The 16,945-nt window shown below is 38.0% G+C and overlaps 1 protein-coding gene across 1 annotated transcript in view; it reads left to right on the top strand.

The window, feature by feature from the left end:
- Positions 1-1,526: 1,526 nt before the first annotated feature.
- The window catches only part of adamtsl3 (ADAMTS-like 3), a 180,353-nt gene continuing 164,934 nt past the window's right edge, over positions 1,527-16,945 (top strand). The window contains exons 1-2 of the mRNA XM_056259125.1: positions 1,527-1,717; positions 2,254-2,376. Of these exons, the coding sequence (XP_056115100.1) occupies positions 2,308-2,376 (69 nt within the window). The 5' untranslated portion in view covers positions 1,527-1,717; positions 2,254-2,307. The remainder of the gene's footprint in view (positions 1,718-2,253; positions 2,377-16,945) is intronic.

The raw sequence follows: 16,945 nt of genomic DNA, 5'->3' as shown, positions 1-16,945 counted from the left end.
GAAAGCATTTCAAAGCCTCTCGCTGCCAAACGCTACTCTACACTTCATAATATATGCATACAGATATGCTGAGCCCTAACAAGCTCTTTTGATCACTCGCAGGAGCATATAGAATGATAAAAGCTGATATGAAGTGCTGGGCTGCTCTCTGGAATTGATCCAAATAGTTTAATAATGCTGGGAAAGTATGTTATTTCAACACTTCAAATGTCTGAATGTCATTGCATTAGATTAAAAAAAAAAAAAATCAAACCAAGATTCAATTTCAAACCAATTATTACTAGATTTTTGTTGTTGTTGCTCAATGTCTTTTGGTCAACTAGTGTTATGGGGATTTTGTTTGATTTTTTAGAGAATCTTGTGCCTCTTGGTTTGATATTTTGTTATCTAATGCAAGGACATCCAGATATTTTATAGCTTAAAGCGATAGTTCACCCAACAATTCTGTCATCATTTACTTACCTTCATGTTCTTCCAAACCTGCATGAGTTTCTTTCTTCTGTTGAACTAAAAATATATTTTGAAAGAATGTTGGTGTAAACTGTCTATATTATATATAATATGTTGGTGCTGTCAAATCGATTAATTGCGATTAATCGCATCTAACATAAAAGTTTGTGTTTACATAATATATGTGTTTGCATATATACATTACACACACACACACACACATATATATATATAATCTGTCTGTGTATATACAGTATATAAACTTTTATGTTAGAAGTGATTAATCGCAATTAATCAATTTGACAGCACTAATATATATATATATTATACTGTATATATTATATTTTTTCTGTTGAACTAAAAATATATTTTGAGATAATGTATTATGTTTGTGTTTACAAAAGCTATATAGTGTACACACAGACATATATATATATATATATAATGTATACTCAACTCAACTCAACTCTTTATTTATATAGCACCACTAAAAACAACAATTGTTGACCAAGGTGCTGTACACTATGTCGGACATCGTCAGCATTTAACACACAACAAATTACAGGACAGAACACAGAACAGACCAAACACCGGACAAATCAGTTACAATAGGCTATGTGTGTGTACATTATGTCTGTGTGTACACTATATATATATATATATATATAGGCTATATAGGCCTATATATATACTTTTTTTAAGTCAACTATAAATAAAGGTAAAGTTTAATTGAAATGTTGCTGTATTTTCAAAAATAAATCTTAGATTGGAGCAAGTTGTCACATTTTCATTGGGGCAGTTAATGTGTTTTAAATGTTGTATATTTATGTAATTAGATAGGCTATGTATTTATGGACTAAAATGTTGATATTTCTATAGCCTATCATTAAATATATATATATATATTTTACTATTTATTATTTTTGGGGGGAACAAAAATAGGAGCTTTAATTACAGGTTCCATCGCAACACCTCACCCCATGAAGTGTGACAACATGCCCCGCTATGGGGGGAGCGTTGTAGTCGCGTCGCGTCCGGTATGGGACGCCTAGTGGACTATAAGCTCAGCACACGAACTTCTGTCAACTCAGTGTTCAGTACGCAGACGTGCGCTGAGGATATAGAAGAAACTCACAGTCATTCGACCCTGCATTCAGCGTTTTTATAACACGCGACTGACCGCTGCGTGACGGCCACGCGACATTCAAGTGCGGCGCGCGCGTTTCATGGATTAAAATGTGAATCTATGAGTTACTTTGCAGCAAAGGTAAGAGCTGATCACATAAACGCACGTCTTTTCTTAGCTTTGTATGACGAGTTTTTCTAGAATGATATCAGCTTGTCTATTGCTTTTTATCTTCATGGTTTTAATACGAGTCATTTATAAAGCAACTTTGATTTGTCTGCCAAATTAAGCTATGTGCGTTTGGGCATGATCGTTCATCTCATACAGTTTGCAGCATCTCATATAGGCTATGCATTAATCTGATAATATAAAAGCTGTGTCATGTGAATATGGGTACATAAGACATTCACTGCTGCACAGAAACCTATTGCACTGCATTCCTGCTGCTGTTCCATTATGCATGGGGAATACCTGAGAAAGAGGCTGTCTTTATTCACTGTCAAAAACCTTGTACCAGCCTAGAGAGGGTAATTAAGTCAATCAGGAGTAGGCAACCCCTGCCTGGCACTTTAAATCTAGATTCAACAATCTCCTCTGAGGTAAATAATCAAGCTTCATTCATACATGCAGCAATGATGATCTGTGTTTAAAGCACATCTCTCTCTGTCTCTCTTCAGGCTGATATCTGACTGACATCATTCACCAGACAGCTCTGGAACAGGATTTTAAAGATGGAGTTCTGGCTTTTGCCCATATGTCAGATCAGCTTCATGTTGACACTGATGTCATCTACTGGTCAGGTATGATATAGGTCAAAAATTGTTTTTGGTTAAGTTAGTTATCGCTCACCTGATCAATCAGTTTTTCTCTACATTACTCGGCTATAGAGCTGCTGTACTTTTATCATCTACAGCACTGGCTTTAGAATTACATTTCATATAGTTCATTTTATAATCGAACACTGTATCGTGACATTACAGCAAGCAAGGCTGTGGTATTACTGTGACGTTGCAGCATTGTTTAGCTGACTGTGTTTTGTTTTAAACTCATTTGTCCTCTCTAATTTGATATTTTGCCACATATAGGGTGGATTAAACGGTTTTTACTTTGGCTAATCATCATAATGGTGACATCACGTTATCCAAGTGCAAGGGTTGATGGGCGTTCGGCCATTTTTGAAACCTACAATGTGTTAGCCTGATCTGATCATTTGTAATTAGGTTGATATTGCAGTAAAAGATTGAATTTTGTGTTTTATTGTAACAAATTACTGTAAAAGAACTGGCAATAGAGAAGAAGAGTGCATGAAGATTTGAACGTGTATGTACGTTTCTGATATTTGTTTTTGTATAATGAGTGTAAAATAATCGTGCACCCGTGCATTAGAAATCAGACCTTATGTTGGACACAATTTAGTCTATTATATTGGACACATATTTAGTCTATATCTCACATTTTGTATTTTATTAGCAGGCTTAGGGATTTAGAGTTAGTTTAGTGAGTTTTAGTGACCAATCCAGACCAATCCATTTAATATGACCACTTTGAGATTATGAATAGTAATGGTTATGAATTGTAAATGTAGCAATTTAATACATTTTAATGTGTACTAAAGTATAAAGAAGTCTCTTGTCCACCAAGGCTGCATTTATTTGATATAAAATACAGCAATTTATACACATTTATTTAACAAAACAGTAAAATATTAGTACAATTTAAAGTGTACTGATTTCTATTTGAACAGTTTTTAAAATGTGGTGCAAAGCTGTATTTTCAGCATCATTACTCCAGTCTTCAGCGTCACACGATCCTTCATAAATCTTTCTAATATGAATATTTGCTGCTCAAGAAACATTTATTATTATTATCAATGCTGAAAACTGTTCTGCTGCTTAATATTTTGTGGAAACCGTGTTACTTTTTCAGTATTCTCTAATGAATAGAAAGTTCAGAAGAACAGCATTTTTATTTATTATTTGAATTATTAAAATGTAATCGTCTTTACTATCACTTTTGATCAATTTAAAGCACCCTTTCTGGCTAAAATGATTAATTTCTTTAAAAATCTTACTGCCCCCATACTTTGTCAATCTGTCATTTAAATGGAATTGCTTGATATCACATCTGCATCAGCCATTAAAATGCCCATATATATTTGTTGTTTAATCAGGGACAGATTGGAGTGATTTGAGAGGGAACATTGAATACTTGCATCCCAGTTCAACTTGTGATTATATTTACAGACCAACTGAAATATTCCAGTCAAATGTCTCAGCAAGAGACAAGCTCCTCCAGCCTCTCAAGTCAAATTATAGCCACAGACTGCATCTCGGGTCTGGAGGGAATCGTTGAATCTTGCCTTCTTTTTTTGTGTTAGAAACAGGTTATAAATAGAGTCCTGGTGTGGATGTTAATGGAAGAGCTGGCATGAACGTGGACGCCAGCCTAATCCATCGCAATAGGGCTACTCGATAACAGCCATTTACACCGCAGAGCTGCCACCTAAAGTGGCCAAACCTCTTTGTCCTACGCGCCGGTACATGAATAACGACAGCTGAAACCCTAGTCCTTCCTTTGTGGGATACTGCCGTGGCTGAATGAAATGCAAGTGGAAAGACGGAGGAGAGAGCAGGTAGCGTTGTGGCATTAGTGAAGCAATGCACTCTGGGATAGAGTTACAGCCGGCCACATCGAGCACCTTTTCCATGCACACACACCATTTGGCTTGTGTCATTCACTCCCTAGTTCGGACTTTTGCGCCATTTTTTACCACGTCTGAATTGATCATTTGCATTCTGCTGAGTGAAGCAGGTGATCGGAGTCATCCATCTTGGAGGGAACAGGTTTCTGCTGGAGTTTAAATTGAAATTTGATATGCATTTATCCAGAGTCTCCATTAAAGCTCTTTGCAGTAATCTTTCAGAATAATATTTATTCTATGGGCTAAACACTTCGGCTTGATTTATGCACGCGTGGGAGCCGCCGCTGGGACTCTTTAAGAAGCTGTGAGTTTCAGCACTGAAAGTGAAGCAGAGTCTAACAGGTGTTTTCACTACTCTTTTCCCACATCTCCGATTTTCCTGCTTTTCCTATTAGAGAGCGCCTCTGCTCTTTCACCTCCCTCTGACAGTGCGCTTCTCCTGGTAGACACGCTCGCGCGCACATACACATGCTGTCACTTTCTCATGAAAGGCTTTTGCAGGGTCAGTGGTGTTAGATGTGGGCATATGTGTTTAATTTGACCTTTTGTTCAGCCTGATAAAGGCATAAAACTCACAAGGCCTCGGCTGAATCGGTGTATGTAATTCTATCAGTGATTTATCACTCTAGTATTAGGCCAGAAACATATTTAATCAAATACACAAATGCAGATGTGAATGCTTGGCCAGCACATTGCAAGTATTCACACTTAACGTGTTCTTGTGTTAGGGTGGCAGTCACCAAACTCAAAGGGAAGAATGTGTTATGATTCAGGTAACTAGCTAAAAAGATGTCTGTCTGTCTGTCTATCTATCTATCTATCTATCTATCTATCTATCTATCTATCTATCTATCTATCTATCTATCTATCTATCTATCTATCTATCTATCTATCTATCTATCTATCTATCTATCTGTCTGTCTGTCTGTCTGTCTGTCTGTCTGTCTGTCTGTCTGTCTGTCTGTCTGTCTGTCTGTCTGTCTGTCTGTCTGTCTGTCTGTCTGTCTGTCTGTCTGTCTGTCTGTCTATCTATCTATCTATCTATCTATCTATCTATCTATCTATCTATCTATCTATCTATCTATCTATCTATCTATCTATCTATCTATCTATCTATCTATCTATCTATCATCTCACAGTATGTAGGCTATTATGTATGAATATTGTACACTATCTAGCTTTGAAAATTAAGTTGTAAGTTCTTTCAAATCCATCCATCCATCCATCCATCCATCCATCCATCCATCCATCCATCCATCCATCCATCCATCCATCCATCCATCCATCCATCCATCCATCCATCCATCCATCCATCCATCCATACATCCATACATACATACATACATACATACATACATACATCCATACATCCATACATCCATACATACATACATCCATACATACATGACGTATGGAATGCTTTGGGTCTTAGTTAAACTGCAGTGCTTTCAACCCTTGTATTCTTAAATACCGGTAGTTTGGTGCACTTTGGCATCAGGTTCATATTAAGCTCTTAAATTCACTTGTTTGAATTAATCTGTACCTAACACTTTATCTCAGCTGAACCTTTATTCTGCTGGGACCGAAAGCATGCACTTCTTCGTCCGGAGGAATGCAACATTTAAGGAGAAGCTCAGAGGTTAAATGAGTACATTGTCAACAATTATGGGCCAGAGTAGATTTTGAAATAGCAATTCTTGCTTGGCTTATAGCATAGATTATGACAAGCAGATGTTGCTCTAACCCTGTGCCTGATTGCTTTTTATTGCATTCTGTTTTCAATGGTATTGATATTCTCAAGGTTTCAATTGAAGCCACTTGTGCTCTCTTTTTCAATGTCACCATCTCCTCTATTTTAGGGAGTGTTCGCTTCGCTTTCCATTTTTCAAAAAAAAATGTATTCCCAATTCACAGATTCGTAAACACTACTGAAGGGTTGCATTGTAGGCGGACTAACAAATGAGCCTTTTGTTGTCTCTGTCTTTCAGAGACAGGAAATGTATAACAATATGCTCTTTCTATCGCATTGTGAACTTAAAATTTTTTTGGGGATAGTTTTCAACGCTTGTTATTAACAGAGACCATAGAGAGATGGCCAGAAATTATATGGCATTGAGAGGAGGAATGAGAATGGGTTGAATTTGAACCTTAGAGGTTGCTTTTTCATTGCAAACAAATGAGGAATGTTAATATGCCGCCTACCTTTTGGATCATCCATGTGTTAGGAGCGTGTTTATGATGCCTTAAAATGCACACTAGCTTGGAACAGAGCCATTCTTTTAAACAGTTATTTGTCAGAGAGGTGTTCATCAACACACAAGTGAACAGTCAGAAAAACAACAGCTCTATCTCCCATGTCATTTCTGGCTAGCACTCAACAGGAGATTGTGTTTGCGTGTGTGTACATTTAAATAAGCGAGTGTGCTGTGTTGGGCACAGCGTGAGGTTTTCCGTGGATGTGTCAGGAAGCAGTACGAGAGCTTTGGATTCTCAGTGCCGTTGTATTGTGGGTCCAGAGACACTACGGCTGAAGCTTCAGCCTGTTTGAACAGCTGACACCTAAAGCAGAGACAAAGAACTGGCTCCAGACAGCCTCATTGCTGTGAGCCGGGAATAGGTTGTGGATGTTTGAGTGCGTTTCAAGTGTGCACTCGTATGTCTGTATTTGTTCTTTATGGATGAACAAGAAGGCGATAGGGTCCCACAAAATATTTACACCCGCCAAAAAATGGCAGGTTATATATTTGACATCCATATGAAAACTAAAAAGTGTTGCACGTAGTGTCATGGAAGGGTGACTTTACAAGGTTTCTAGGTAGCAAAAAATAATAGAATTTTGAGGTACTCAAATCGATCTTGACATTGATATTTTAAACACATTTTTGCTGCAGAAGACGATTGATGAGGCACAAATCCTATGGTTTTATTAAGCTTTCATGTGTTCTATAGCTTCACAATATCAACTGATGGTTCAAAGGGTGTTAATGTTTTGATTTATTGGTCCATGCAGGGCCATAAATACACAGCTGCTTTTAATTACAGTTTTACAGATAAACACTTAAATCAGTGCAGCACATGTTACTCAGAGACAGTCAAACTCAGAGTGCAGGATAATCGTTCTGCAATAAATGATCGAATCCCAAATATACATCTTTAAGCTCATGCATGATGTAAAACTGGATGTAATTCCTGTAGGTGTGGTTTGATCCATGTAAGAAAGCAGTTTGTGGATAGTCATCATGTCTTGTTATTGTATAGCACAACAGGTGAAAACTGTCGGGTTTAAAGACCCCCAAGTCTGTGCGGTGTTTTCAATATGCTTTAAGAAAAACCATGTGCAAATTCATCAGTCAACACCATTGCTGAATATTTTCTCCTTAAAACTGCAGTGAACCAAATGTGGTTTGAAACCGCCTCTTTCAACCAGTCCCATAAACGTGCTGAAAATGCAAAAGAAACTGCAGATTCTGTCTGAGCCTTGACATCAGTAATTTGAAAGGGTAAAAGAGCTCTTATCCGTATGTTTTGACATATACTGCTCGTCATGAATTCTCTCTCTCTCTCTGTCTCTGTCTCTCTCTCTCTCTCTCTCTCTCTCTCTCTCTCTCTCTCTCTCTCTCTCTCTCTCTCTCTCTCTCTCTCTCTCTCTCTCTCTCTCTCTCTCTCTCTCTCTCTCTCTCTCTCTCTCTCTCTCTCAATATTCGGTGGGTCAAGTTAGAACTGAAAGGCTCATTCATCCACAGTTACTGTGTGGCCATTCACTCTGACTAGCTGTAAACAGACTCACTGCCTTGGCTTTTTGCACCCTCTGCGCTGCTAATCTTTTGGATGGGACCCTCTCTCACTCTCTCTCACTCTCTGACATGGCAAATTGGCTCTTGACACTAAGCCCTGGCACATATTTCATGAGCCATTAATGGGCCCAGTCAGCTTTTGATAGAGAGAGTGGCATTATGCTTAGTACATGACCTTAAAGGAATAGTTCACCCAAAAATTACAATTGTATCATCATTGACTCGGTTCCATGCCGTTTCAAGCCCTGTATTATTTTCGTTCTTCCATTAATGTTTAGCAGAAACGAATGATTTATACCATCAAGCTCCAAAAAGGACATAAAAGTTCCATGCAAGTATCATGAAATCATTTTATCCCTTAAAACTCATCTTTCATCACCAAAATGACATATGTAAAAGATTTTTCCTTGAAAAAAATTCGTCATGCCTTAAAATAGCTTGAATGTAAGTTGTAACTCAACACCCTTGCTTAATTTATTATACGCAGTTCTATGAATATGCAAAATAGCCCCACCTCCACTCACTCACACCAGGTCAGAGATCCACTCGTTGACGATCACATGTTGACGTGATTGGTTATAAGGTAGTTTGTGACGTCAGAAACACCAGCGATTTCAAACCTCGTTTTTGAGACGGTCTTTGGTTCACTGCAGTTTTAAGGAGACAATACTCAGCAATGGTGCTGACTTATGAATTTACACATGATTCATCATAAAGCATATTAAAAACACCACATAGACATACAAACAACATTAAAAGCTTGATTTTCACCACAGGGGGACTTTAAGATTCTGAAATCGTATGATAGCTTCCAGTTGTGGTTCACTGATAATTGTCCTCTCTAGTCATTTTTTTTATTTTTATTGCTGTGCATTTTTAAAAATAAAAGTTCCAAAAGTGTTTTTTTTCCAACAAAGAACTTTTATTTTTAAGAGTGTGACATGATTGATCACGACACACAAGAAATAATGACGCGTGTGCATCTAAAGAGGCACTATTTTGAAATTGAACACAAACATGAATGAGATTTGGAATACAGTGCACAATGCTACTTTAATGATTTTAATGTTTAGTATATTTTATATGACTTTTAATGTTGTTTATTATCATTGGAGAAGTATAAATCACCATCAAATTTCGCTGTCTCAAAAAGAGCAGATCGGATATTTTGTCTTGCATCTCATTTTGAGGTTTAAAGAATAATGAAAGTAATATGAGATTGGAATATCAGGGTGAGTAAATGATTTTAAAAATGTCATTTAGGGGGGAGGGATTTCAAATTAAACGTCTGAAATGTAATCATCTTAGATTTAAGCCTACGTGAATGCTGATTGTGGCTGAGATCTTTGGTTCTGCCTCATTTCACAAATCTCTAGTTGTTGAAAGGACTGTGATATATCTGACTGCCACCAGATCCTTTCTTGTTTAAAGGCAAGATAACTGGTTTAAGACCAAGTGTACCAAATCCCAGTATTACTTTAGTATAATTTTTCATATAATATTATCATATTTTTTCATATTTTGAGTTCGCTTTTATTTGTATTTTTTCAGTTTGTATTATTTTTAGTTTACGTTTTAGCATTTTTTTGGTGTGTTTTTGTTCATTTAAAGTTTTATATAACAATGAGCAATACATTTGTTACAGTATTTTATTCATTTTTCTTAACGCAATTTGTATATCTTAATCTTTGTTAGTTCCATGTTAGTCTCGCGTAGCCAGACCTTCAGACTGACGGCTGAAGGTCTGGAATTCATAGCAGCTTTCTTTGGCCAAGGCCCGCCCATAAGGCCGTTTGACCGACATGTCAAACAACCAATTACAGTTCGTTTCGTTCAGCGTCACGTTTCGGGGCGTGGAAGTGTCCCCACAACAACAGACCGGCGTGCGTGCAACAAGTCAGTCAGCATAGAAAATCAAAGAAGGAGAAGAAAACTTCAAGAGTCTATGCCGTGAACCTCGCATACTTTTGAGAATCCTACGTTTAGCTGATCTTGATAAATGCTCATTCACTCATGTAAACACAACAGTTTTTCTTCCGCAATCACACGTCTGCGCTTTGTTTCCCGGCGGACCGAAAATAAACGCGACACTTGCGCCCCTCGGAAATCCGTTAAAATTCAACCAATCAGATGACGACTTCGACATTTTTGAAGTGTTTCCAGTTAAGTGTACCATATGCAGTGGCGTAACGAGCCAACACCGGGCCCTTATGCAGGATTATCAAGGCGGGCCCCCTACTACAACACGTGATGACGCAATGTCCACGAGTAGGCTTTTGCATGCAATACGCAAGGAACTGTTTACACCTGGCCACTTCATGCTTTTTCTGTGATCGTATAGCTATCCGATCGTGAAAAGACCAGGTGTAAATTTCGAAACGCATTCGAGACGGATTTGAATCCGGTCGCTCAAACCACTTCAGGAGGAGGTCTGGGCCGCATTCCAGACGACACTGGACAAGTGTAAATGCATCTGGTTGTTGAAACCACATATGTCAATTTTACTCCTCTAAAAATGCTAAAAAAAATAAACGTGTGAGAGCGTGTTATAGGCTATATGTCATAGTCAGAAATGACGACGCTTCTGCAACAACACGCATCACCGCAGATGAGCATCTCTTCATCAAGCCAACGCACAAACTATCGCAAATCAAAGTGAAAGTAAGTCGCAGACGCTCGCTTAACACACAATCATCTTCATTAAAAGTAAAGAAACGAAATGATCTTACCAGTACTGTTGCCGCTCTCTCTAATTGCGGTCTTCGATTTAGAAATTTTAGCTGATGATCAATAAAATGCAGCTTATCTGTTGCTTTCGGTGACGTGAACTCTATTAAATCTGCATATAGCGCGGAAATTGAAGATCGGATTTATATCTGTTTTGCAAAAACACATTTATGTGACCAGCTCTAAATGGAATCGTTTTGATAAATCAGTAGCTATCCGATCTGAGTAAACGCATGAAGTGGCGCGCGCGTGTAACGTTAAACAGCCGACCCGGGGATTCCCCAGTCCCAGCTCAAAACAAATTACACCAAAATCCATGATTGTTCGTTTCACACATGTATTTAATGATCTGTAAAATATGTTGTTGTCATTATTTATTTAAAACAAAATCGTGATAAAGTTAAATGCGATCAAACTAAAAGTAGTAATATGCGATAGGGGGCCCCGGCTGTCAATCAATATCTTCCAGTCAAGCGGGCCCCTGATTGGTCCGGGCCCGTAAGCAACCGCGTACCCTGCTTACCGATAGTTACGCCACTGACCATATGCATCAGACGTTAAGCCAACGTTCCGTGGGCGTGACGTCTGAGGCTGAGACTAGTTCCATGTTAGCTCTGGTCCATTAAATAATATGTTAATATTTCTATCTAGTTTTTATTTCTAGTCAGTTTATTACTTCACCTTCAACTTATTTTATTTCACTTTCCCCCAACTTGTTAGGGGCATGCCCTTTTAGAAATGTTTACGTTTTCCATCCCATTTTCTGCGAAATCATTTTGTATTTGTGTCGTGTTTAATTTGCATAGTTCTCTATTAGTAAGCCATTTTGTTGGATAATTCCATGAAAAATTGTAAATATTGTGACTCTGTTGCTATCAGAACAATGTAACATTGACTTTGGGGCACGATTAATCTCTGTTACCGTAAATTGTATGTTTATCTCTGTAAAGCTGCTTTGAAACAATCTCCATTGTTAAAAGCGCTATATAAATGAAGATGACTTGACTTGACTTGACGATTACCTTGGGGCTGATACGATTTTTGACTTAAGCCAATTTTTAGATCATTCTTAGATCCCTGACACCATATCATTTTATATTTCTTGCTCTTAAGGTCTTAGTTTCTGTATGTAAAGTTGTCCTGTAGCATGCTGTTTATTTGCGTCGCTACACTTCAGTGTTTTATTCAGTCATGTGGAATGCTTAACCAGCACGAGGCACTTCCTGAAGGAGGCATGCCTCGTAAATACATTAAACTGTGTTTTCTCTCACCTTTACTGTTTATCATTCTAAGTAAGTATTTCAATCTCTGCATTGAAGCGCCTCAGGCGGCTTTTGGATTTGCATATGGAAGATATCCAGCAAACAATTCACCTCATTGTTTTTCGACCTCATGGAATCTGTTAGCTTGTGCTGAAATTTAATTGTGGACGAGGTCGAGATCATGACTGTTCAGAATGGCTGGGAATCATTTAAATTATATTTTATAACAAGTTCTTCTCCTCGGGGGCTTGAGTCATAACGATAGCAAACAAGCTGATAGTCTTCATACTGGATTTTTAGTGTTCAAATGATCCTGTTTGAGTGGATGATTTACATTTATGTTTTTACCAGAGGGTTTTTTTATCAAATAGATTTGCAATGAAATGCACATATGTGTATGTTGAGCTAAGCTAAGCTTCTGAAACCAAGTAGAGACAGTTCAGTTCAATAAGAAATTTTAATTCAGATTTACAATTTCTAAAAACTATAGTGCTGCAGAGATGACGTATTTTTATAGACCAAAACCTGAACAGTGTTGCCAGATTGAGTTGACGATTTCCAGGCCAAAATCTCAAAAACGGCCAAAAGAATGTGATAGAATTCTATTGTCACGACAATGAAGGTTTATAAGGACCATTTACCCCCTTAAAACGAAATAAATTATGGCAAAATTATCGTGCAACCTTGGTGTAGTTCATTTATACCCTAACTTTAGCTTTTTACTTCTGATTGTATTTAGATTTTAAAATTCATAAAAGATGTGTTCATTTGTGAAGAGTATCATGATGAACAAAACATGCAAAAAATCATACACTTTTGTTGTTCACAGAGCTTATTATAATCAATAATCCAAAAGCCATGTAAATATGCTATTGGGTTTTTATAGAGGGAAATAGAGTGATGCAAACTTCTGGGTTCGCCTACAAAAATACGCCATCACTGAAATTCTCTATTAGCATGATATTTACTAACTTTTTTTTTTGACACATGTAATTTCTGCACCACTACCATCATTAAAAGGCAAAAAACGGCAGGAAAATTACTGGCTTTCAAAAGGTTCCCCGTCTGCTAATGAATGCATTTACATGCACAGTCTTACAGCAATAATTATTATAGCAACAACAAAAAAAAAGGCCATGCAAGTCCCACCTACATTGTTTTCTTGTTGAATATTCTTTCACTTATAAGGAAGTAAAAAAAAAAAGGTTAATAAAAGGAAGGAAGTTAATAAAACAGGTTGCAAATGCAGTTTCATGTTGACTTTGAGCATAATAAAGTTGGAAAGGGGACTATATTTTCAGCCTCTCAACCCCCCTCTTTATTTTGGGTGGTATGGACAAGCGTGAGTTATGGATTTTAGGACCATTAAATGCTTAGCGGTAAATCCTGGGCTTCCTGCTGAGCCAAGGCTGGACTTTTCCCACAGGCAGATGCTGTGGAATCAGGATGGGGACTTTTTTGTTGGTATTAGAGATGGAGGAGGCAGGGTTAAGAGTTAGCCGAGGTGGAGTGGCGTTAAGCTGACGTGTTAAGGGGTGTGATTAGAAACAGAAGAGGTTTGGTCAGTGCCGAGCCGGGCTGGAGTCAAATGTGGCAGTGTTGGTGCTTGTAGGGGAGGATGATAAGAACCGTTAACAGTTAAGGAGGTTAAGAGCAGACGATGTGGGGTCACAGACTAGAGTAAATATAACAGTGGAAGAATTATCTTGGGCTGCTTCCAGACTCAGACATATTTCAGAAATGGAAATATTTTATCGTGATTAACTGTGAAATGTGGCAACAATGTGTACAGTTTGTACCCTCATAAATATATCTCAATTGTAGAGACTTTGCCTCAACAGGCCAATGTGTGCTAATTTTTGTTTTGTTTTGTTTTATTGTTTTGGTGAAAAGATTATTGCTCTGTTCCAAAACCTAGACTGCTTTGCTTGATTCCTGGACCTTATAAGTGACCAATTTTAAACATAACATCCTTTAGAAATTTTCACACTGAAATTGCTAGTATTTTTATTTATTATTATTATAATTTTTTTCCAAATAATTACAAAGAAATAGCGTTCGGCAGACTCAATTCACTAGTGATTTTAAAAAGTATAATTAGGACATTTATTTAAACCTAGATTAAGTAAAAAATATAATGGATATGCACTACCGTTCAAAAGATTTTTACAATTTATTTTTTAAAAAGAAATCAGCATATTTGAATGATTTCTGAAGGATCATGTGACACTGAAGACTGGCGTAATGATGCTGAAAATTCAGCTTTGTTATTGCAAACATAAATTAGGTTTTAAATATATTAAAATAGAAAATAGTTATTTTAATTTGCGATAATATTCCACGATATTACAGTTTTACTGTATTTTAATCACGTAAATGCAGCCTTTGTGATGGGCATAAGAGACTTCAATTACATTAACATGTTCAGATTTAAAGCTAACTGATTTAACATTTGTAAAGACAATTTGCGATATAATTGACTTTTTCTTTTGAAAACTGAGACTTTGTTTCATTGAAAATTTTAAAATTGGATTTGCAATGATTTACAATCATAATGAACTATAACTATTTATTGATTCCTTTTGGTACTGAATTATTTATACTAATAATTCATAATAATTTTAACCGTTATCATGTTCCCTCTACTATTTTTTGCCTTTTCTGCTGCCAATGAAGATGTTGCTTAGAAAATGTTGATTACATTTTGTTACAGCCTTCACATTTCGGGTGTACCTATGATGTCTTAAAAAGGCTTCTCATTAAGGCAGCTTACTAGCCTGTGTCACTTCAAAAGAAATGTCCTATACTATAGAATTCTGTACAATGCCCAGGTACTCAAATAGATCAGGAACAGCTGTTAGCAGATCCTCACTTTTACCCAACTCCTATTCTCAAGGTCAGCCAGACCACTCTCAGAATTCCTCAACAGGATTTTCCCTGAACACGTCACCCTACCTCTGCATACACGGCTCATGGGGTGGTCATCAATGCTGGAGGTAACTGTTGACTTAAGGGTTATTGTCCTATAACCTCTTTTTATTGGCTTTTCATAACCTCAGCAGAGCACATAAGCCATCACTATCTCAAGCTAGATTATTAGCTGGTTGTGGAGTCAATGGCTCACTCTGGTGTTTTTTTGCAGACTTACTAATGTTCAACTTAGTCCACAAATGGATTGATGTGTCTAAAAATGAATGGTTATATTTGATTGGTGCTCAAAAAGTTGGTCCCTCCCCCAGTGCTCTTGTTTACACATCTCGGTGTGCAGCTCATGCCATCAAGTGCCTTCTAATTGCTTTAGGAAGCAAGTTGTGTGTGTGTAATTGCCTTGTAAGTATGTAAGTTTAGATACGTGAATGAGTGTTTGGCAACTGCCAAGCTTTACCTTAGTTACTCAGTAACACTTGCTGGCATGCTGTGAGCACATATGTCACAGATGTCAGGTTGATAAAAGTGTTACCATGACATGCACTTCCATCCTCTTGAGCTCTTGCTTATTAAAGTGCCTTCAGAAAATAACAAAGATCAACAGACAGCTGGAACAAGCCAAAAAAGGACCATCTTACTGTAAGACTAATGACAGTCCAACTAAGGATGTCTGGTACTAGAGGTGTGTACCGTATGCGATAATATCGTAATTGTTGTTTTAATGGTGTGGAAGCTGACTTTATTGAGTATCACTCACTTTGCAAAAAAATAATAATTCTCGCTTTAACACCTCTTTGAATGTTCTTTGCCAAGCCTTCTTTTGCCTTCCTCGCCTACGGCATCCATTGGGCGGTATCCATGTCAGTGCAATTTTTACTTGGCGTTATTCCGATCGCCGCAGAATGTGACCTGCCACTTTGATGTGGCTCTCAGACACAACGGCGGAAAGTCTGTGGGTTTTAGCCCTGTGCAGAATCTCTTTGTTAGTAACGCGGTTATGGTACGTGATGCGGAGAATGCATCTGAGACACTGCTGGTGGAATGCATCCAGCTTGTGGATAATTCTCACTATGTTTTTCCAGATCTCGCAGACATAGATTGGCATCGGTAACACAGTGGACATATTGAGTTCCAGCACAACTGTCTGTACCCAGACAGCAACATAGTGTCGGCCCAGATCCGACCCATATCTGGTACGTGTGGATCCACACGTACCAGATGTGGGCCGGATCTGGGCAGACCCTATGCTGCTGTCTGGGTAATTATCAACTGCTCCTGAAGATCTTAATTAGCTGGTTCAGTTGCATTTGATTAGGGTTGAAGCTGAACTTTACAGGGAGGTAGATCTCCAGGAATAGGATTGGACACCCCTGCCATAGAATAACCATTTTGGGGTTCCCCAAAGAACCTTTCTTACCTCGTTTCCACCAAAAAAGAACTGGTTCGGAACTGGTGCTGGTTCAAAGTTGGTTCAACTTGCGAACCTTCTCAGAACCTGTTTGTTTTTCCACTGACTAAAGAGCCCAGCGAACGACGTCGTTACATCACTGTGTACGTCGCCATACGTCTTAGCTTTCCCATTCCCGTCGTGTTGTTGGTCACAATAACCCCGCCGCCAGCCCCCGACGTAAGCATGACGTGGTAAAAGAACGGTTCTAGTCCAGCAAAGAGTTGGTGCCGCTTTGGAACCAATTTTCCTGGCCGAGAACCGGTTCTTTGGCTGTCGAAACACAAAGAACTGGTTCGCGAGTAGGAACCGGCTCTCAAAATGCTTTGGTGGAAAAGGGGTATCAGTGAACAGTTCTTAAAAGAACCATTTTTGTCTGATGTGAAGAACATCATTTTATTTTGATGTTGTGGACTAAATTCATTGAATAATGTTGCAGAATCATGGCCTTTGGGTAGGTGATAGCCTGTAGGTTTTGTTCCCAAGAATAAGCCACATCTCTGTTCTATT

This window comes from Rhinichthys klamathensis, unplaced genomic scaffold (genome assembly GCF_029890125.1).
Source record: "Rhinichthys klamathensis goyatoka isolate OS25496 unplaced genomic scaffold, OSU_Roscu_1.1 h1tg000165l_1, whole genome shotgun sequence".
NCBI classification, from domain to species: domain Eukaryota; kingdom Metazoa; phylum Chordata; class Actinopteri; order Cypriniformes; family Leuciscidae; genus Rhinichthys; species Rhinichthys klamathensis.
The sequence above is the reverse complement of the archived record's forward strand: the minus strand, read 5'-3'. Positions and strand labels throughout refer to the sequence as shown.